This window comes from Carassius auratus, chromosome 6 (assembly GCF_003368295.1).
Source record: "Carassius auratus strain Wakin chromosome 6, ASM336829v1, whole genome shotgun sequence".
NCBI classification, from domain to species: domain Eukaryota; kingdom Metazoa; phylum Chordata; class Actinopteri; order Cypriniformes; family Cyprinidae; genus Carassius; species Carassius auratus.
Window position 1 is genome coordinate 9784692 of NC_039248.1, and position 24576 is coordinate 9809267.

General features: G+C 35.8%; 2 protein-coding genes across 3 annotated transcripts in view; one reads left to right on the forward strand and one right to left on the reverse strand.

Annotated features, from left to right (window-relative positions):
• Positions 1-422: 422 nt before the first annotated feature.
• On the reverse strand, positions 423-6567 carry LOC113095641 (hemK methyltransferase family member 1). The gene is given in 10 exon segments (XM_074559908.1): positions 423-772; positions 1493-1588; positions 1691-1784; positions 4229-4278; positions 4392-4456; positions 4552-4598; positions 4601-4664; positions 4828-4921; positions 6027-6179; positions 6337-6567. Coding segments are annotated over 8 exon segments (765 nt in total). The 5' UTR covers position 4921; positions 6027-6179; positions 6337-6567; the 3' UTR covers positions 423-516.
• A 6112-nt stretch (positions 6568-12679) lies between these two features.
• Positions 12680-24576, forward strand: part of srgap3 (SLIT-ROBO Rho GTPase activating protein 3) — a 78752-nt gene continuing 66855 nt past the window's right edge. Inside the window, exon 1 of one of the 2 annotated variants that reach the window (XM_026261039.1) lies at positions 12680-13270. In XM_026261039.1, the coding sequence (XP_026116824.1) occupies positions 13204-13270 (67 nt within the window). In that variant the 5' untranslated portion in view covers positions 12680-13203. The remainder of the gene's footprint in view (positions 13271-24576) is intronic. The other variant, XM_026261040.1, reaches the window with a different exon arrangement.

The window sequence follows — 24576 nt, forward strand, 5'->3', positions numbered from 1 at the left end:
GCACACTGTAACATGGACTCTGTCTAGGAACAAATATTCATGGAATGAACATTTATTACTTCCAAACATTTTCCCACATGTTTGTCAGACACTTGCAAACTTTACTGAAATTAAGCAAACAACAAAACAAATATTTTCATTCACACAAAATATAATTATACATACTGTAATACACACACACACACATAAAAATATTCATTTATATGTACATAAAATTAGTTTTTCTTATATATTCAAAAATGGTGTGTGTGTGTATTTATATATATATAAACAAACAGTTTTTATTATTATTATATTTAGTAGTACTTTAATATAATAATATATTAACAAGTGTAAATAGAAATTATATATATATATATATATATATATATATATATATATGACCATATGACTAAATATTCATTACAAAAATGTATGTGATACTTTATTACTTTTAAGATTTTTTTATCACAATTTTTATGTTTTTTTTTCCCTCACTCTCTTATCTGCTATTAAGTATTTCCATATTACTCATACTCAAACTGTAACACGGACACCATCTAGGAAGAAACATTCATGGAATGAAAATGTACAATTGACAGGCATTTGTAGCAAAACTCCACTAAAATGAAGAGAAACATCAACAAAACAAAGGTAGGTCATGTTAACAGAAGAACCTGACCTGTTGGTGAGGACACAGCGGGTTTTCAGATAAAGCAACCCCAGTCTCATCTCCTCTATCAGCTGCTGAATGACTGGAGGATGGCATGGGGAAACCTTGAGGTAAACACGCCTGGGCAGACAAACGCATTTCAAAGCGTAAGAGAGGAGAAGATTGAGTGGAGGAGACATTTTACCAAGAAAACAATCTTGTAAGGCATTAGTCATGAAGAATAGTATGTCTGAGATGGAAAATCTGAAAGCTAATGCTAGGATATATAACCCCATTCAATAGAGGTTCTCAAAGGACATGAACGGACAGCATGTGTCATTTCTACGAAAGAAACAAGTCTTAAGTGGACACATAAGACACCCAAGGAAATCTGAAACCCTATATAGACCATTTGACGTTCACGGACTAGAAGAATGACACGTGCAATGCACTCTGAGTTTATCACTCATCTGTTCGGTGAAATGCTTATTAAATTTGTCATTTTACAGGTATGGAATATGATCACCTTACACAAAACAGGTTTTGCAACTCATCACCAAAGACACAATTTGTTATTGTGTATGCATGTGTGTATGTGTATGTCTTGGGAGTGATGAGGGTGGGAAGAGCACTGGGAGAACGCTCCAGTCCCTGGAATACTATCTGCTGAACTACAGAGAACTGTGTAGCACTCGATTCCCTGAAGCATTTAAGATATGCTGGGAAAGCTTCTTAGCACGATTATACCATACTATTTATACAGCATTCGGCTAAAAGGCCACACACACAAGAATATTCAAAGTGAACCAGTCTCTCTGCCAGACCACAAATGATGGTTTTAGACAAACACACACTTATTACCCTCGCTGAGTTAAGAGCTTTGAGCTCAGAGCCAGAATTGGGCAAATCACAGACAGCCCGTCCAAACCCCCTTCCAATGCACTGTGGTCTTCAAACCTGAAACAGAGGAGGTGGGGACGGTTAAAAGGTTACTTGAGACGTTCTCAAACAGCCATGTTTAACAAAGGTTAAAGCACATTTTGAGCATGTTGGCCTCACCGGAGTATCTCTGTTTGCAAAGTGTCCATGTCCTGACTGAGCGAGAGGAGAGGGCTGCTGACTAGAAAGCATTTGCTCAGTATCACATTTGCGTCTGGCAGTTCAAAACACATTTTTATTCTCTCGTTTTCACATGCAAAACGAGTATTTGCACTGGACATTAAAAGCTTGTACATTAAATAACAAAACTGACCAGATAATAAAATAATTATCCGAATGTAATATGTAGTTTCTGGGATATGTTCAGGAGCTGTGCATATATATAAATATATATATGTATATATATATACTACCTTTATATTTTGAGGTCAAAGGGATTTGAATGAATATTCAGCAGGGATGTATTTTATAGATCAAACAGCATTTATAATGTTACAAAAGGTTTCTATTTCAAAAATTCTACAGAGCAGCATGTATTATGGCTTCCAAAGAAATATTACGCAACACATCTGATTTCAATATTACAAATAATAATAAATGTTTCTTGAGCACCAGCATATCAGCATATTAGAATGATTTCTGAAGGATCATGTGACACTGAAGACTGGAATAATGGATATCGAAAATTTAGTTTTGCCACCCCCCCCCCCAAAAAAAAAATTAAATGACAAGTTGTTTCAATTGTAAAAATATTGCACAATATTATGGTTTTTACTATATATTTTTTGTATGAAATAAATACTTCACAGACTTCTTAAAAGCACTACTTAAATTTTTAACAGCACTGTGAATGTGCACGTATATTTTATATACAATTTAAACTGTATCAGGTGCTATTTATATGTACATACAGTAGTAAGACGGTATTTGATTTTCTCATGTATGTGTACTGTACTCACACATGCAGCATATGACGCATTCAATTGGCTGACAAAACATATATTAGTGTTAATGAACCATGAATCTCCTGAGAAGCCTCCATTTATACCTGCTAGCTCAATAAACACAACTCTTGGTACCCAAAACAACACTTACTTTTTAACGTAACATTTCTGCAGAAGCACCTGTATTTACGTGGTCAGTGAAGTGCAGCATTTAAAAAGCAAACAAGTTCATCTCAGAATCTAATAATAGTAATGTGGGTAGGCCACAGAGAGTTAAAAATCTGATATTTAGCATTCAGTCAGGCTGTTTTTAATGCCATCTAGCGGGAAGAGAGGCACAAGCTTTAACAGGAAAAGCCCAATAAATCCCTGGAATTAGCAGAACATTTCCATGTCAGTACCTTAGAGGCCCTTCTAGGATTTGGGCTGAACCGTCTGGCTCGATCTGTCAAAGTCTCGATTATCTACCAGCGCTCAAGTCAAGCTAATGCTAAATCAATTATGAATGTTATGATAAGGCCCCACAATGAATCTCTGAACTCTTTTTAGTTTCTTCACGGATCGTGGGTGGAAATTTCCTGTCATGTATTGGAATATGGACAATGGTGCTTATTATTGGCATTTGAGAGCATGATGAAATTTAGCCACAATATTTAGTAAATAAACATACAAGGAACGTGGGATGTATTTTGAATGACTGACATTCAAGTTTTACAGAATCCGTGGAGCTTTCTGTGGAATTCTGAGCTGTGGATTACGTGCAGGTCTGCTTGTGACTAATGCGCTTTTCACTTCGGCCAATCATAACAAACAGAGAGAAAATCAAGGAAAAGGGACAATCAAAGATGCCAGTTACTCCATCACGCTGCAGATCCCCTCTATATACTAAACAGAGACCAACAAAGCATCAAAATTACATGTGCAAAACACATTTAGTCTCGACTTGGATTTAATCTCCCTATGGCTTTTCTTAAAGAGAAAGAGCGAGAGAAAAAAAAGGACACTTTCCCTAAGAAATATTTCCATTCTGTCAGCTTTTGTCAAATGAACCTTAACCTTTGTTTATTCAAATCTGTCAGGCTAGATTCAAGATCAAGACGAACACGCAAACAGTCAGCACATTCTGTTTAGAAAGGCTAACTGAATCCAGATGATTGAACAGTTTAGCAATACACTTTGGGGTTTGTGTTCCATCTAAATTCATTTTCATTTGGATCTTAAAAATTACATCTTATGGTTATCCTCGTTAAATTCAATTTCATGATGATTAAGTAGGTAATACATCTCGATAGCTTATTCCTGAGAACTATTTTATAACCATTTCTAAAGGAAATGTTGTGACACAAATGTTATTTTCTATGTAGAGCCAAAACCGTGTGAAAGCACAACATCAGCCTGAAGCCTTGATTTTTAGAATTACACAATACACGTTATTATTATGTGAATAGTAACATATATAATGTATCTGCATTATGTTTCTGATAAGCTTGCAATAAAACGTTCCTGTGTCATTTGTGTGTAAAATCTGTTAACAATTAATCACCAGATAACAGTCAGTGACGGAAAATAGGCAAGTTGACCAGAAATGACGTTTGCTGTGTGCTGCGGACCAAAAATGGCCACTTTTGCAGGAAGTCAGTCTCACAATAATAATTAACTGTTATGACTAGTCATTGCTGAGTGGGATTTTCTGTGTCATTTGAATCACTCTTACCCTTAATCACATCTAAATGGTGAAAATCTAGTCTGTCCTGCAGACCCAGTCTGGAACAATCAAAAGAGGATGATGACACATAGCAAAGACTTAAATAATAAATCATCACGTCATAAAGATCCAAATATAGAAGCTTTATATAGTCAAAGGTGCTGGTGGTCACCTGTTTGCATTTTCCGTTGTAAGACATACTGCTGTCTGGCTTTGATCCAAAGCAAATACCCTGAGCTTAAAGAATCATGGGTAAAGATGTTAAAGATGACACGCTACATTACTCCGAAGAGCAAGATAAATAATTAGAAACAAAGACACAGAGTGCAAACCCGTGGAATGCTGCGTAGTAAACTAAGAGAGATGGCTCCAGATATCATAAATCAGTCATGTGCGATTCCTCCTGCATCAAGCGGAGTTCCTCGAGAACCGGACTAACCAGCTCCTACACACACACAAACCAGCGGGTCCAAATGGAAATACAGGTTTTCAAACACACAGTCTGTGTTTATCCAAAAAGTCACATCCATTTCAAGTCCACTGTCAGTTTTTTTTTTTTTTTTTGCAAAATTCAGACATGTGCTAACTAGGACACTGAAGTTTTTCACCTCTGTTTCAGGACGAGGTATGAACACGGGAGGCTTCTTTTTCAGGGTCAGGTCTCTGGAGTCCCATTCCTCGATCACATACTGTACAGGCATCCTAAAAAACAACAACACATTGACAAAGGTCAACAGGCAATCGATCTTCTGGTCTTTTTGCAAAATGTCAGCTTCTTTTTCACTAATCAGCTTACTACATAACATCAGTCCCATATCTAGAGTAAAATGGTTTTGTTTTGTGAATTTAAGGAAATATTGTATTGAATGTGTCAATTCATTCATTCAATTTTGTTTACATCTAATTGTTCCTTTATTTACTTTGTACAATCTTGTGGTAGCAATCTTTTATTTGCTAACATTAGTTAACTACATCAGTTAAAGTGAACTAAAATATTATGTTAGTGCTAATATTATTAAAGCTGGCATTAACTAACTAACCAACATCTGTATTTTTTAAAACTGTAACTAAAGTATTGTTTATTGCTAGTTCAAGCAGAAACTAACCTTATCTCATGTGGCCTTATTGTAAAGTGTTACCAATTTTTCATTTTATTATTTGCATATATGCATTAGTGCAACATGCCGGTTGAAACACTAGTTTTGTCCTTCGCTAGACGTTAATAACAAATGATCAGTGGGTGGAAGTTAAAAGTCCTTGGAAATGGTTTAGTGTTAATCCAAAGTAAATGGATGACAAATACATTTTGAAGAACTAAATTCAAAACAACTTTAATGAAGTTCTGCGAAGGCCTTCCCATGTGTGTGTGCAGGGCCTTAATCATTAAAAACAGTAAAGTTGGAATGAAACGTAGTATCCTGTGAGGCGTTTAGAGCATAATTCCCACACTCTCTCTCTCTCCCTCCCTGTCAGTGAGAGTGTCTCTCAGTCTTTTCCTCTACACACATTCCAGCTTTTAACAAAGACAGACAAGGACACAGTGTCATGGAAAGGGAAACAGGCATTCCTTTGATTTAGTAAAGAGGAAGGAATCGGAGCGAATTAAAAACTTAAATTCATTTATTTATTCATTTATTTTGAATTCTCATTAGCCATTATTTTACACAAACTAAACGCCTGCACACTTTTTTTAGTTATACAACCGATTTTTAGTCGTACTGACAAACCAAGACAATACAGAATCACTGAATATATTAAAGTATTTATACATACTGTCGACATAAGACTAAAACTCACTGAAACTCACAGTTTTTTCGCCTAGTACATGAGATATTATGTACTGGCTTGAGAGAACAGGCTCTGAAATGCCGTGTAGTGTGAAGTGTTGAGCCCACAGTCTGCTCTCTGCTGTAGGAGCAACAGCGCCCTCTGCTGCACTTGACCACAGCCTCACCCCACTCTGAAATACAACCAACAGAGGCGCATCAAACAAAAAAATTACATAAATAAACCACGCACATTGCCATTGCCTTCGTCATACAAGTGCATATTTCACAGTTTTTGCTGATTTGATTAGAGCGATTGTATTTTAAATACATAAGGGTTTCAAAACGTACTCTGTGTTTTGACACTCCACTCTGTCTGTGCATGAATCGATTGAGAATCCAAATCGTCTGGAACATGATCGTTCTGTACTGTAAGCTAATCGAGCTAACAATCAGCGTTGAGCTGCTACATTCGTGGAAGAGCTGTGCGAAGAAATCGTGTAACTTGCATGTTTAAGCTTTTTGATCCAAGTAACGTCAGATGCCGTGTGCCACTAATGTCCGAATCGATCTTATGAGTCAGTCGGATCATTTGAATCAATTCAACGAACCGGACCTTGTTATTTCACTCATTAATTAAATTGATGCTTTTCAGTTTACGATACAATTTTGTCATGTGTCCTGGAAACCGGTTATCACCACAGACGCCAATTCTCAATGAGTAGACAAAAAAAAAAAAAAAACAAAGAGTAAAAGTTTTTTTCTAGAAGAATTACGCTAGACTATTAGGTGCTTTTTGGTCGACACGTTTGAAGCACGAATAAACCTCATTCCCCGTCTGGTAAAGCAGTTTAAATCACGTTTTATATGGGTTGTTTTACCATAAATTGCACATACTTCAACAGGACAGCCTGCTTTATTAAAATTAAGATTTAATAGGCAAAGGAAAGTTACATGCTAATAATAAATATGAAATAAGGGCACACTGACTTATTATTCACTACGAAAGCTCAGACGTGTCCATTTCATAGTGAGCTGATAGTAAGTGAGTTTGAAACATAAACTACAGGTATTTGTTTGATGGGGCGAAAAAATACTTTAATGAACAACATGTCGCTAAAAATTACTTTATTGGAATGGATTTCAGGTTCCACTGCAATGACGTAAAAGTATACAGTAAACGAATTATTGCTTGAACTAGTGCTTTGAAATGAACAAATTAACCGATTCGTGTACATGAAGCGGACTTCCGGTCACTAGTGCGCATCAATGCTCTTACAGATTTCAAAATAAAAGCCATACTAGAATAACGCGGCAATCATACGAAAGGGACAGACCTTTTAAATGAAAACGCTGTTTTGTCTGTTATATTTATGCTACACGCTGCAATCAAATGTGTTAAATTGAATATAATTTCACGCTTTCCCCTCAACTGAGATATGAAATGACCACTAGAGAGCGCAAGTGCATTACTTCATGTTTAAAAGTCCTAAGTATTTGGTTTTAATTACATATTATATTATAAACTTAATTTAGCTCAAAATGAAAACCACTTAAAGTCCATGAATTCTTACTTAAGGTGGAGCAGGTCTAAAGACCCCTTTCGATTTTTTTTTTTTTTTTTTGTGTGTGTGTGTAATATGACAAAAACAATATTGATGGAATAATATGATTTTTAAATTAATTGAAATTGCGTGACGCATCGTTGACCCGAATGTAATGTGCCTCTTTCTGATTAATTTCACTTACTTGCGTAATAACTTCCAGATAACAACGTCTATATTATTTGGCTATTAGTAATTGTTTATGTATATCTTAGAGCTCAGATTTTATTTCATGCATAATATCCAGTATTGTGACAATACGAACTTCAAAGACAGAGCATCTGAAAGGACTTGTTGTTTACAGTCTGAGTTAGAGAAGAGAGCTGCAGAGATCACGTGAGGAAAGACGGGGATGGAGGACTGGTGCTGTCAGACAGATGGGACTGATTGTTATTGTGTGCTGCAGGGGTTACAGTGTGTGTAGCCTCAGTCTATTTGTGAGCAGCACTACACGATTTAAACTGTAAGTCCTGTGTTTCCCCTGAAACACTGTCTGTCAGAATGTCTCTCCTTATATGAACAAAGAGGAATAAGGCCACAAATATGAGATTGAGAGAAGTGTAGACGTAATAGAAAGAGGACAGAAAAGGAAAATAAAGGGGGTTAAAGAACAATATCAAAGCAAGGAAAATGTTTCAAACTATTAAAAAGAAAAAATATGTAGCGAGAAAAAAACATTTAGATTTTATAAACTTTTTTTTTTTTTGTCCTTAAAGCAAATCTGTGATAATAGCTCACAGTGTGTGTGTGTGTGTGTGTGTGTGTGTAATTAAGGGAAACTGGTAATGTCTGCCAGGAAAAGTAACACTGCACTGGTTTCATGGCCTGTGATACTCTACAGTTAAACTCAGACAATTAAAGAACTACCACAAATGTTACTCTTTGTCAGACCTAAGTTATCATCATGGAGTAAATTATAACCTTAACCAGTGTGCAAAGTATTTTAAAGCAGGTTTGTTTTTTTGTTTTGTTTTGATGGCAAGGGTCCCAAAATATGATGATTTACTGTCAAGAGATCACCTTTCTTAAAAAACAAAGGAGTTATTTTTTATGCATTAAAGACCCATTTATACTGTCAGACAAAGCATGGTATTAAAAAGACAACATGTTGTTTGCAAAATTAAATAGGCCTAATTGCTTTTATTTTTATATTGTTACTGTACAGGAGCCAATGCAACATTTAAAATATTATACTGATTTTGTTTTTCCAACCCATATTACACTAATGTAAATAAAATGTAATGAATCCAATTCAGTGTATATTTATTTGCAATTTATTGTTCCAGAGCTGTTGGCAGCTATTAAATTTGACAGTCCAAAAATACATTTGGTGTTTAAATATTTAGTAAAATCTTGTAAACATGCTGTGTTGGTTATGGCATATCAGTTTGAATATATGTCATATTTGATACTGTGGGCATCACTAACTTGCCTCCAACACATCTCTCTTTCGATCTATCTATCTATCAATCTTCCTCTCGTGCTGTTTTCTTTCTCACTTTACTTCTATCTGTCACACGAACTAACCTAGAACAACTACATCTAGATAAAATGCACAATGTGCAATATCCTGGTAGGGTCTTGTGAGCAGAAAGTGTTTAACGTACTGTAAACAGAATACAGCTTTTTGTTTAGATTAAAAAAAAAAACATGAATATAAAAAAACGGTATTATATTTAAAACAAATGACCTATCCCATTATTTTAATATTCCTTTTTTTTCCAGTGCTTTAGAAAGGAAAAGTTGGAGTTTGAAAAATGACAGTCTGAAATTGGCCAAAGACATTTCCAGATGCCATTTCCCCATCCTCCTGATAAAACAAGTGGCATAACACCAAAAGGAAAAGATAGTGTTAGTTCTTTTACATCATTATTTACATTTATGTAAATTCCAGAATGTTAAACTGATTTTAAACTGCATAATATTTTTCTCTTTTGCAAATCTAACCTGGATTCATTTCACAATGACATGGAGTAGCCCACTGCAGCTGAGTGCCAGATGTGGATGGTAAAAGAATGGGTATATAAGTATATGTAGGACCTATTTAAGATCTGTAGCTGTGATTATATATAGCAACATTTATGTAGGATTATGTAGTGTTGTCCTGTTTCACTAAGTATGTGTTGCAGTGAGGTAAGATTTCATCTTAATCCTATAATTTTTAAGAAAAATAAATATGTAGCATCAGATATTATTTTGCAATCAAAATAATACATAAAACTGTATATACAAACATTATTCCAGCATCTCAATTTGTCCAAATTTCGTTCATTTTCAGTGGACTAATACCCTGGCAGTGGTCCAGACAGTGTCCTCTATGGCACATATATTCTCAGCAGTGACTCATTCTGGTGTTTTGAGCCTCCCGGAGGAAGCTCTCTTTCTCTCTCCGTAATTCTTCAAGCTGAAATACTGAGAAGAACCTCACAATGCTGCTTTGTCCCTCAAAAACACTGAAGTCATAGTTTCCCAGGCTGCTGCCCCCCCCCCCCCCCCCCCCGAGATGCCTAGAAGTGAAGAAGCAAGAGGAGGGGCACAGAGCTTGGTAAATTGCTTTTGCCATGAAAAAAACAAAATGAAACAGTACAATACATTCTTGTGCCCCGTAGGCATCTTCATTGCCCCAATATAGCCAATGATATTCTAAAAATGTTCCTCAGCTTCCTTCACTTTGGTAAATGAATGAAATTCAGAATTTAAGAATTGGTTCCCTTTGAGTTCATGTGCATGAATCTGAGTTGAATTGGAACCAACTTGTTTGTCTCTATCTATCTATCTATCTATCTATCTATCTATCTATCTATCTATCTATCTATCTATCTATCTATCTATCTATCTAGCTATCGTTCTATCTATCTATCTATCTATCTATCTATCTATCTATCTATCTATCGTTCTATCTATCATTCTATCTATCTATCTATCGTTCTGTCGTTCTATCTATGGTTCTATCTATCGTTCTAACGTTTGTTCGTTCTGTCGACTTTTGAGTCTACCGGTCTGTCTGTTGTTTTAGCTATCTGTCATTTATTCTGTCTGTAAATATATAGTTTTTTCTGTAAATCATTCATTTAGTCTACCTATTTGTCTGTCTGCCTGTCAGTTTAGCCATCTGCCATTTGTTCTATCTATCGTTATAATATTGTTGGTTGTGTCTGTCTGTCTGCTGGTCTGTCTGTTGTCTATTATATGTCTAGATTTCTGTCTTTCTTTTTGTCGTAAGTTCTCGTTATTGTTCATTCTACAATCATATCATTTATTCTTTGTCTATGTAACTATCATCTGTATTTCTTTCTGTCTCTCTAATTCTAGCTGTTGTTTGTTACAGTATAACTTTCATTCTATCCGTTGTTCGTTCAGTCTACCTGTCTGTCATTTAGTTACCTATCAGTCTTCATTCTATCCATCTTTCTATTGATCTTCAAGGGTTTTGATGTGTTTACAATAGGTTTGTTTGCAGTAATTCAAATTTAGAAACTGATTTACAATTTAAAAGGCATTTATAATTCAGTTCTGGATGTTTAACAGCCCTGCTTACCATTACTGGGCTTCTTTGATGCTTCACAAAACAAATTTGTGACCAAACGTATGGTGGCATTGATTATGATTTATGAATCATTCAAAGATCAACAATTAAGTCCACCTGAAGACTGGATATCATAATCATAAAAATACTGTTTTCAAGCTTGTGAAAATGCACTTTGGAAAGATCACGTCTTGTATATTTAACACTGCTTAAGACAATCATTGGCTACAGAATAAAGTTTTTTTGCTTGTGTGGGATAGATCAGTGAAAATGTTAACATTATGGTAGTGATATGCAAACCCATGTCTATAAATATACCACAAAATAACGCAGCACACTGCAGACACTGCTATTTCTGAAAGAAATGACACCATAGTAGGTGAGATGTAGGTCCTATGTATTTTTCACCATGTGTTGTAGTGTGAATGCTGTGTTAATGTATAGGATAGCTTGGATGCCTATTTAACTATTGATTTTGTCACTGAATTATAATCTCACATCTTATAGTGTTTTGCAGTGTCACCCAAACCACAAACCATTTCACTGAGAGCTTTTCTTCTGCACTGCAAAATTACAGATAAAATGACATGATGACAGAGCTATGATATGGGTCTCTAAAACCGCAGGTTTCAGCACTGACAGGAACTGTCAGGCCACCATCTCAGTTCTCACAACATCAACTCTTAAGTTTCAACTCTGACACCTGAATGAACAGAGCTCGTGTTTTGGACATCCTAAATTCATCTTGAGCACTCAAGGTTTTAGATGCAAAACAAATTAGATGTTAAATTAATACACATTTTAACACATCCTTTCATATTATGCAAATCAAACTAATCATGAAACACCCACAGAATGAAAAAAAATCTGAGTGGGAATTGAACATCTGTGCTGTTTCTCATTTCTTTTAAAACAAGATTGTATGCAAACATCATATATTCATATTCATAGTTTTGTACCTCACCTTTTCCTCATATATTACAGGACAGGAATGAATGTGTGTGACATGGTTTAGAAACGTGGTTTGAGCCTCCTTTCCTAGTTTTCCAGGTAACTACCACCCTTTTAACGATGTTCTTGACTAAACTGACAAATGCAGTGCTATGTTGTGATAGTGACCTGGAGACAGACTAATATCTCTTCCTTTTATTTGTGTGTGCCTGTGTGTTTTTGTGATGCATCTCATGATGCATTTTGATTAGTCAGTTGCAGTATTCAAATGACATTTCTGAATGACTATCCTCCAGCAACTGTTTCCTGTATAGTTGTAAATGACATGGTTTATTCAGCTATTATGATATTTGTGGCAGTGATGCATGTATGTACTAAAAGATAATTGTGTCAAGTGTTTGTCTGGGTCTTCACAACCTTATGTAATCTGTTGAGTGTAGCCCATAACTCTATATTTTAGCAATGAGAAATGGGACAAAAACAAACACACTGATACCTCTGAGGAAAATTATACCTTGAGCTAAACACAAGAATGGAAGTGTAAACGAAACGCCCTGTGTGTGCCCTGGGGAGGGGTGCATATGGAACTGATTGGATTGGTTAGGGAGTGAATTCGACAATAGGAGGAGTCTCATACGACGCTCGGGCGCTATTCTGTTCTTTGCTTTGCCGCTGAGATTCTAATGCACCGGAGCCCAATCAAGCTCAGATAATGCAATCTCCCAACTCTTACTTCTAGAGCACGCTGACCTGAGGACCACACAAACGGCATGGGCACAGACGCAACGCCGCATCGTTCATACCGAGACCTCTTCTTGTAGACGGGAATTGTATTTTCTTCAGTCACTTCGGATGGCAGATCTTGAGCAAGGAGGAGCAGCCTCTCCCCGAGCCCAGCAGCTCTTCTGAACGCGAGGGATCGGATCTGAGAAAGCCCGGGGTGCTTCCAGCTGCTCTTGTGCTTCTTCTTTCCGAAGGGGAAAGTAGCAGGATTACCAGCAGATAGATGTAAATTGAAGGACACTTCTGATAGGCACTGGTGAGGAAGAAGGGGGGAAATCTGCAGACTGTGAGAGTCGGGAGCTCGCGCGCAAGGCTCAATATATCACTGGATTCTACATTTATACCTCAAGAAAAATGTCATCTCATACGAAGATCAGGAAGGACAAGGAGATCATTGCGGAGTATGAAACGCAAGTGAAAGGTTTGTATGCTTGCCGTTTAATGAATCGATCTGAGAGTTTACATGAACATAATTTCACTTGAATATTTAGATGTTTATATCGGTCCGATTCATAACCTGCTTCTCTAAATAAACAAAGATTATTTAGTTTTGCACGATTGTGCGCAACATTAAGTCGCTGTAACGTTTATTAATTAAAATTAGTAGCTATTTTATGTCTCCACTAGCCTACTCGTCAATGTTTTTAATTTAAGTAGCATATATTTATTAAATCATTAGCCTACTTATTCATTAGATGCTAGTTGCCACAGTTATTAGGCTACTTTCTTCATTACATACTAGTTTCTTTATCTAGCTACTAGACATAACTATCCCATCAGTGATATGTAACTAGTGCATTGTTCCTACTAACACATTTTTGCATCTTTGGTTCTTACATCAACTATTCACTTCCAACTAGTACTGTATGTATTCCCAGTTGTTGTGTTGTCAATCATGCTAGTAACTTTTTTTTTTTTGTATTAGTGTATTTATTACTAACTACCCCAAAAGTTAGCAGTATTGATTTTAGACACTAGTGTAAATTCCATTTTCTGACTGGTCATCACATATGTAATGAGATAAGTAATGTCACTAGTACCAGTTGGTATACTTGTCTCATAAACAGGACAACAATAATGGTTTGGCATTTGTACATCAATACCTGACTGTGTCTCATTCTCACTGTGCCACTTCTTATCCTAAGTCTTTGATTTTGTGTTTGTTTGGCTGAAGTTGCATTGTGCAATAGTTGGGTGGGATGTCCTTGCTGCTTTGTAGCCATCTGTCCATTCCTCGTGTCAAAAATGTGTCCAACAATAAACAACATTAGTAACTTTGATTCTGTTGACATAGGGTGTCGTGCAGCCACAGGAATGGTTTGATATATTCAAATGTGTTTATTGCAGTGACTCATTCGCTGTTGCACATAAATTCAAGCTATTAATGGTCTGCACATTAAGTGTTTGTGCACACATATTGTGTTTTTTGTGAAAACGAGAAGCTTGGGTGAGGGTTTTTGTTGCTGGGTAGAATGGTGTATTGTAGTGTCATGCTCTATGCACAGATGGGTGGAACTTCAAGGCGAGCTTGGTTAATTCTTCTCCTTTGTTTAGAGTTTACTGGACCTTTTTTTGGCAGATCTTGTATTGAGGGGAAATAAACAAAGATCTATATAGTCACTATGTAAAGACAAGTATTCTAGTGATTCTAGTGTTTTAGTTGGTAGTCTGTTGATGTGAACAAGATGCACAGATGTTGAATATTGTACTCCTCTGTTTACAAGATACTTTCTCCCTCAAAGGACCTTAATGACAGTTGGTGTTTGACTAAACATGTCCATTCACAAAGCATTTTAGTGTCTGTAGTGTATATTTGTTGATTTTCAGACTGAGCTTTGCAATGTTTAGAAACTAACTAGGTTTAGTCTGAAAGGGCGTTACGAGCAGTTCATCATTGATTGGCTACGTGACATGAAGGTGAAGGTGAAGGCATTGAAACGAAGCCCTGGATTATTAGTAAACCCAAGAGAAAGGGCGAATAATAACTGAGAATAGTGATTAATTATTAATGGTTAATGGTTATGGTTAATAGTACAAACACTTTACCCCATCACATCCATTTAAAATTAGTTTGCCTATTCAGCAGAGCGGGGTTTGGTAATTTCTCCCAGTTTGCTTTATTAATATTCAGTGTTTAAAACTGGCTGTCCTGAATTGCTAGGATTAAGTGTAATGGGATGCACACTGAATCTGGTGGGATTTACAAAGTCTGTTCCTCTACTCGAGGAACCCTTCACACTAAATGTCTCTGATTCTCGCTTGAGTAGTTTTGTTAAAAGAGAGTCTTGCCCCTCAGTGTTTGAGAAGGCCAGCACAGAGGGGCCCGTCCCATACTTTGGATTTACATAACTGTTGTGATCTATAATACTGCCACTCTCTTTCTGAGCAAATTCCATTAACATAAAAATGTGGACCTGCCCTTCCCCCGTCTGGAAATAAATTGTACCAAAGAATTTAGAAAATGCCCGAATATGTATAAATCCAGCTGGACTTGCTAACATTAGTTGTAGTTATACATTTTAATTTAATAGTTATTATATTATTATTAATCAATAAAATTTTATACATTTTATTTGTATTAAATAATTCTTCATAATTAATTCAATTTTATAATACATTATTACTAGCATTATTATGCATGAAATGCTAAATTTGATAGATTATTTCTCATGAAGTAGTTTATTTCATTCCAGGTACTGGTTTTATCACTGTATTTGGTTTTGGGAACGCATGTAGTTTGGGGTTCTTTAAATTCAGAAGGTCACAGACCATAGTCAGTCTTTGTCAAGTCCAGATCTGGTGGTTACACAAGGGAGATGTAGTCTGGAATAGTAATGAGCTTTATCTTCAATCATTAGCCTTTTGAGCAGCAAGCTACGAATGACACAGAGTGGCTTGGTAATGCCAGATGGACCCCCATGACACAGACTGATGTTGGGGCTCTGTTAGCTAGTGGCGACCCTTTGATTTCCTCTAACCACAGTAATTTGCCATAGCAGACTGACTGGATGAAAATACAATAGAAATATAATGTGATGTGGTTAACTTGCTTATGTTATATAGATACATTTCTTTGTAACAATCAGTAAAGTGTTTGGTGCAAATGAGACTATACATTTCCATGTATCCAAATAACCATTTTCACTAATAAAAATAAATGCAAAACAATAGTGACATATTCAGATGGTGCCATTTGTCAACTCTGGTGTCATTAACACTAACTGCCCTACTGTCTGGCACCTCTCTGTTGATGTAAACCCTAGAGAACGGTGGTGAAGTAAAATATGTTAAGTGGAAATTCAGAGACGTGAGCTGGTGAACGGCTGCATATGTAATCATCACTGAACATTTCACCTACATAACGCATCAAAAAGAGGTTGGGAACAGCTGAGCAACTTTTTAAAAGATTGTGGAGAATTGAAAGGACAATACATTATTTAAGAATGTAGATTGAAAAGATGAAAGGTAAACGCAAAATCAAATACAAAAAAAGACAATGAGAAAAAAAGAAAGAGGTGGAGTAATGATATTCAGTCCAATTATAGTCCTCATCAATGGCTACTAACACAATCAAATCACCATGTGAATAACAGAACAGTAATCACCAAATCATCCTGATAACTTCCGTTTCTAGCGTATGAATCCCGCCAGGTAGCAATAACTCACACTGTGACAGAAGTGATTTAAATCTGCATTTCATTACGTGCTTCCTGAAACGGCCCTAAAGAGACCCAAGCATTGCATCCAAACCAACCACTGTGCAAAAAAAATAGCTTAATATGCATGCTGGTGAAATCCCGTTAAGATGATAAACAATCCTTATGAGCAACTGAGAGTAAATTAGCATAAACCCGCCCACTCCCTGCTCATGCATGTTTTCCACGTGGAACCTTGCTTAATTAAACAGAAGCATTGCGCCCCTGACACATGCACATGCAAATTGCATAATTAATGTTTTGAAATTCACAGGAGCCTTTCAAGCTGTCATGAATACAGGTGTTATGAATAAAGCTGTCATGAATACAGAAGAGGGTCAAATGCAAATCTGCTAAATGTGCTATTTGTATGTATTCGACAATCAAATAATTTCACTCACCCAGACCAAAGATCACTCACTATAGTAAAATCAGACTATTAAAATAAATTAAAATAAAAAGACACTAAATAGTTTTAATATTAATAATTGTGTTGACAAAGCTCTTTAAAGGGATATCTCTTTCTTTCTTCACAAAGAGATGATAGGACAGACTGTCCGGGGTTCCAGCTGTTCTTGGAAAGTGGATGGTGATTTGTACTTTTGAGCCCCAAAATGGACAAAAAGCTTGAAAAAACATCAGGAAAATAGTCAATAGCCGTCATACACTATAATTCAAGTCTTCTGAAGCCATATAAGAGCTTTCTGTGTGGAATGTACTTGCTGAAAACCTTTCATCCTCAAATTATATTCATGTTTGCAGACAATTGGAGCCTTGAGATGTACTTCATGCCAGATTCAGCATCAGTGACTTCAAATACTATTGGTTCTCATGTGTCTGGTGACCACAAAGAACCAATGTTCACAAGTTAACAGTCCCTGACAGTTACAGTCTATTTTATCATTTGAATAAAGAGCAGCTTGGGCATTTTGCTAAACACTTACTTTTGTAACACATAAAAGAAAATCATACTGATTTGGAATGACAGTTTTGACTTTTTTGCTCCTTGTAAAATCTCTTAGAAGATTTACTTTGGGTGATTTATAAAGCAGAGATATAAAATTGGTAAGAAGTGAAATATTATAATTATTGCAAATATATAGTTTTTACTATAATGCAGAATATATTTTTTTAAGTTTTTAAGTCATAGGCCTACTGTAACTAATTCTTTTTTTTTTCCCTCTGGTTTATTGATCAGTAAAGATTTTTTTTTTAACCTTTTAGTCTAGCAAGACATGGAATTTAAGTATGTGAGAGAATTATATTCTGAAATGTAATAAAGCTGGTTTCTTGTGAATGCGGAAAATTCTTTGCAACAAGTTCTACCAGTTTTTTGTTTAATGTTTAGCTCTTTGTCTGAGGCTTTCTCAGACTTCTTTTTGTCCCAGTCATTCAAAAGAGCTCAGTTTGAAAGAAAATGGGGTATGTAAAAAAAAAAAAAAAAAAAAAACAGGTTTAACTTGATGAAACTTCACCTTTAAGTTTCTTGCTTGTTATTCTCTTTACTAAGGAAACAAAATGAAAGATTCGTCCGACAAATTTTCCTTGTTGTATTTCCTCAGGTGTTAGATTCTTTCTGGAGTTGAAAATACATGTTGTTGAATTGCCAGTTGACAGTTTGCACATAAAAGGCTATGTATGATATGTTGTGGAAGGATGCTCAAAAAATGTGAGATATGACACACTAGTCAAAGACTGACTGACAGTTTCTCTGAATGTTATGATTGTGGCGAAATTGCTTTAAAGGGGATAGTTGAATGCTTCGGAAATACAAGAAAAACTTTAGACAGACTAGTACATCTAGGCTTATTATTGTAACACAACTGGGAAACATCGGTTTCATTTTTTTTCCCTTTTGTTTTAAATTCTTTTCATCATATGAGCCTTGTAAATTGGTCTACCTGCTCTAGAGCTCAGTTGTAGACCCCATTGACCATACATCACACAGCAGGAATGTAAATGACAGGTTAATGTGGTCCAGGCCGAGTGGCCGGCAGTGATTCATGGTCCTACCACACACAAACACACTCACAGATGAACACACACCACTCAACAGTTTGTGCAGGGTTGCTTAGTGCCGCACAGTTTTGTGATTCATAGAATGCCCTTCCCATTCACTCTCAGTGCATGCAGACAGTGACTATTGCCATAGCAACTAATATTCAATCAAAGCCTTGTGCAAGGATGTCCACTGGACAAAAACAACACTAACTGGTGTATCTATGTATTTATTTATTTATTTTTTGAAAATGACAATGACTTTTTGCAACCTAATTTAGTTTCATATTATAGGCTGGTTCATAACATCTAAAAAAATTTTTTTTTTAAATAGTTAGAATCTACAGTAATATGATTTAATATTATATTTCTTATCTATTTTCAAATGTATTATACGTATTTGTTTATTTAATAATAGTAAATAATAATAATAGTCAAAAAATACATTTTTTTTTTTAGGTTAGCTGACAAAAATATATTATTAAAGTATTTAATTATTCTTATGGGTAGTCGACATAAAATACTGTTGCAAAATTGATATGTCCTGCAAGTTTTAAAACAGTTTTTCTTTTATAATTACTATTCATCACAGCTTTTATGACCTTTTGAATTGAGTGGCTTTGGGATATTTGTACTTTAAAATTAATTCATCACACTGCAGGAGCAAATTAATATGACCTAAAAGCAAATACAAAAAAGGTCATTCAAACTTTGAAAAGGGATTTTTGCTAATTATAGTTAACCCAACGTCTTGATATGGATTAAAATTATGGATCAACTACTCACAAGTTTTTTTGTGTTTTATATTTTAGAAATTGTCTGAAACCCTTAATTTCTGATTATCTGGTTGCTAATGAATGAATAGTTTTAAGACCTTGCGGATGAGAGCCGGGTTAAGGGCCCCAGAAGGACAAGGGGGCTAGACACCTCACCTCCGTCCAAGCTGTTCAGCTGCCACACAGCTTTATTTGCATTTAAATAGAGAGGCTCCAAGTGGAGAAATAGCTGGAGCTGTTGAATTAGACTTTTTAGTCTTTCCTCTCACGCAGAGGAGCGAAGGATGGGGAGGGTGGATGAGGACTGTTTCCTGCTTGTCCTCTCTCTCCTTTTCAGTCTTGTCATAATCAGAATGTCTATACAGGGAGTGTGTTATGTAATGGGTCAGGGTTTGGCAGTGAGGGTCTGCCAGCTTCCCAATGCCTCTTTCAGAATTGGGGCAAGACAGTCCGAATGCCTCCTGTTACACCCCAGGACAGGAACTTATTAGTAGTGGTTTTATTTTGCATATGTCTCAGTCGCTATATTTGAAATCATATACTGTATAGTAGTTACTAAATTTTTTTATTTTGAAACTTGCTTCGCGACTGTTAATAAGTCAATAGTAGAATTTGAATGGCAAGGAGATGAATTATAGTTTTAAGAGTTTGGCCTATTGACATGTCTAATGCATTAAAAATACACATTTGTGTTGACTCTGCTATCAAAAGTGCTTATTTCAAAATGCTACTTAGAAAACACAGTGTGCAATTCTAGTTTGCTTCCTAGTGCGAGTAGTATCTTTCAAAGATTTCACATTGTGTTAACCTTGTAAATACTCCAATTCCAAAAAGTTGCATAAGGCAATCCAAAATGACATTTTCAGACAGTTCTTGCCATTTTTGTGTTCAGTGTGCATCAGATGGTTGGGAACAGACTGTGGGTGGTCTGTGGGTGTGCTGTCTGAGTCTGGCATGACCATATTCAGGCTCTCTTTAAATAATTGCATTAATAAAGCTCAAGCCTCGTGACAAGAAACTCAAATGGAAGTTTTTTTTCCCGATTTCCTTCCTTTTATTACTCCTTTAAACTACTGATCACGGTATTTTGCGTCGGTCATGTGATCTGAGCTTTGTTTTTAGGTCTTTTTGGTTTCTCCTTCTGTCATTTTCCTTGAGTTTCCTCCTCTGTGATCTGATTAAAGGGGAGAGCAGGTGGTTTGTGTTTTTGGCAGGGGTCCTTGGCGCCAGGCGGTGTTTTAAAACCTCAGCAGTGGCTGGGGCTCAGTATCTCCTTTATATCATTCTGTTCATTGGAAAACATGGTTCCAAATGATCATTGATAAGCTCTACACAGCCTGAAGGTAGATATAACTCAGATGCTAATTGGTTAAATTGTTAGTTGTCAGCTGTATCATTTGAGTTTGCCAATTAATATACTAGCTTGCTTGCAGTGGTTTTGTGGGCTTTTTTTAGGGATGCAATGATACCATTTTTTCAGAACCGATCCTACTCGTTACCAAAAATTCTGAGTATCTGCTGATACTGATCCAATTCGACACAGCACAGCACAGTTTTTTTTTTAATCAATATAGAATGTCTATACTTCTCTGTGTTGACCTGATCATCACTCTTTTGTGTTAATCACAATCTACTACATATTCATTTAATGAAAAATAACAAATGGAAAAATATATAATCATAATCTATGACAAATATACTATTCTAAACTAGGTTATAGGGGTGCTCCGATCACGATCGGCCGATCGTTATGCGCATCTCGTCAGTAAAGCCGGTTTTCTAATCAGCGGTTAATTCCATCAGGTGCGTGATTTCACATAGAGCAGCTGTTAGTACACAGAGCCGTTGTTAATAGAGAAAATGCGCAAATCCACTTCATTTTCAGCGTTTTTTGGTGCATCTTCTCTATTAACAACGGCTCTGTGTAGTAACAGCTGCTAGGTTAGTGGATATATTCAGCCGCAAAAGATACTCTTGATTCTAGAAAGATCACAGGTGCACAATCATTTTATAAAATCTAGTGAAATATTTTATTTACAAATAAAAGTGAATAAGTCTAAAATCTGGTAAAATGTTACATATTGCTCTTTGTATTGTTGTAAAATGCATTCATGAAAAAGTGCAATACAAGTGTATACATTTATATAGAAGTCTTAAACGTTTCTTTTTAATGTGTAGCACAGTAATAAAGGGAGCAACATGTGATAGATAGGACAAAACAAGAAAGACTATTAATAATCTTTGTGCAGAAAAGTATTCTAATACTAAAGGCGCCAATGAGTCCACAGAGAACAGTTAGTACAACACACAAGCTGCTCGGCTCGTGTTCTCTCTTCACAGCAGTTCAGTCAGTGTACTGTTTGAGTAGATGAATTTCTCTGGGATATTGTTTTATTTTGACTTGGATGTTAGCCACGTTAAAAAAATATTGCTATTAGCCACGTTAAAAAAAGTAAATAACTGAGGTAATTTGTGGATTAATGCTTACTGGAGACGCGAACCAGTTCAAATGATTCAATCTGATTTGGTGAACTCGTTCAACCAGTTCACTAAGAAGAACGGGTCAAATCAAACGATTCGTTCGTGAACCGGACATCACTAGTACAAAAGGAAGAGATATTGATTCGTAGTGTATTCAATCTGTGCGTTAGTTTTAATTTCTTTGAACAGTTTTAAACCTCAGTTACTGTGCGCTCTTGAAGAGAGTTTCATCGTTTTGACTCTAATAACCGAACGCGACACGCAGTTTGATTGTTGAATGGAAAATGACAAACAGCCGCAGCAGAAAGATGAGTTTATGTGAACTTTAATTTAATGACTTAAATATTAATCTGTACCTTACACTGAACTATGGAACAGCTTCAGAACACTTGGAAATATAGAGCACAAAAACGTTTTGGTGATTTATAATGTGTTTGTGCCTTTCGTGGGGCTCTACAATAACACAGAATAGTATACGCACCGTATCGGATTTGGATCGGTCTCGTCTGACCGATACCAGACCTGCAGAAAATACCAGGATCGGAGCCGATACCGATCCAGAGTATTGGATCGATGCATCCCTACTTTTTTTTCTTGTTATGGTTACTGTTAAGGGAATGGTTTTAATACCTTTTGGCTTTGGTTTATTTGTTGAGTTGGTTTTCCTGTGGCAAAAAAAAAAAGTTTCTTAATGGCATGCTGAACTTCTTTCTGACTGCTAACCATCACTATTCAGACAACTACTGACTCTATCGACGCTATTGACTTACTGCAGTCTGGATGATCTTCAGAATGAAGAAAGCCAATTGCAGGGATTGTCTGTCTTCTTCAAGGCCATCTATAGCTTCCAGCTGAAATCCGTTTAACAGAAAACCTATCATTACAGGCAGATGTCCTTGGAGAAAGTTCCTTGGAGCAAAGCTTATCTAGAGCCTCAAAGTATTTTTTATATTGTATGACAACTCACTATACTTTCACTTGTAGTTTACCTTTAAATGAACACTTTGGCACTGCAAAAAAATTAACCAAAATATACTGTACATGGCAACCGTAAAAAAGATGCCAAAAGATAATGGTCAATTTACATAGTAGAGTTCATTTCATCAAGTGTATATTGATAGTGGGCATAATTAATAAATTACATTAAACAGCAGGAAAGGCATTATTTATTCCAGTGTATTTAATGCTGAAGGAACAGTTCACAAGAAAAATCACCCTAATTATCTTAATGTACTGATTTCCATTAGTGTTTGATAGGAGGAAAATATGATCCTATGGAATTCAGACAAAAATATGATATTTAGCAAAATGTCCAGGTTGCGTTTTTGTTGAAGAGAAAGGCAAATTTCACATAGAAGTGCTTTATAAGTCTTATGACATTTATAAGGCCTAGATAAAAAATCTTGCGTGATGAATGGCAAGCAGCATGTACGTATGCATCATTAATTGGAGCTCGTTAATGTCAACTAAAGCAGAGTTGCATGTCATGGCACTTAAAAGTAGCTGATGCCCAGTGTTGCTGATGCTCATTTTAATTACAGCTTTCCTCTTTCTCCTCAGTTGCATTATTGACTGGACTGCTTTAGTTTTTAAATATATCTATTGACCAACATGGCAGCACATTTTAGTTTAAGTTCATTCCTTATTTTTTGTCAGGCTCATTTTGTAAGACAATTTGTGAATTGACCTCTTTGTTCCTTTTTGCAGGAATGTAGATAATATAAAGCCAAGCTATTTTTACATTGCAGCTTTCTGGAATCTCTGAGGTAGTCTGCATTCTAAAGAACATATTAATCGCATCCTGAATCATTCCATTGTGGTGTAATTGTCCCACTGTTCTAGTCTGCCTGTTAGCAGCATATGTCATGCTACACATGCATTCTGTTCTAGTCCAGACCTTACTGTAGTGAATGATTTAAACTAGAGCGCCTCAGCTGGGGTTTGCTTCAGCTCCCAGATTTTTTTTTTTGCCATACAGGAGCAAAAATGCTAGTGAATTTGCATTTCATTTATTTATGTTATGAGGGCAACCAGTTCATGTTGACATCTGCATCATTTGATTCGATATGTATCTTTTTCATCCCAATTTTATTGTTTTACTTAAATAATTGTTATATAATTGTTATATATATAACAGTTATTTCAGTTAATTGCCATTTGAAAAGAAAATATATATATAAAAAAATATATATAATATATTATATTATATATATATATTATATAAATTTTTTTTTTACAATTGATAAAAACAAACATGAAAATGGAAAATCTAAAAAAATAAAGTAGTTCAAAATAAAAACATCATAGTATCCCAGTGATATTAAGATAACACTGCTTTGAATAACACTGTTAACAAATAGGAATGTGTCGAATTGAATTGTATTGACATATGAGGGTAATTCAGTATTTACAACCTGTCTTTGTTTACGTTTCTCATGCTATAAAATCATTTATTAGGAAGCGCCATATACCTGGTAATTAAAGTTAAACTGAACAATACAATTATCGATTTCATTGCATTATAGGCAGCATAAATGATCTAGATTTGTGTGGATGGCCAATGTTATTCATGTTCTTTGTCTTTACCTAGACGCTCTTAACCAGCAGCTGACATAATTGCAAATGAGCACTGCAATTTTGACATTTTGTATAGCCAGAGGGAAAAAGGCTAAAAATTGATGCCACACAAGAGGTAGCCAGGAACAAAAGAGGTCAGATGATTGTCTTGTCATGTTGCCTTGTGTAAATGTGCACGTGTCAACATCTCAGCGCCCTCC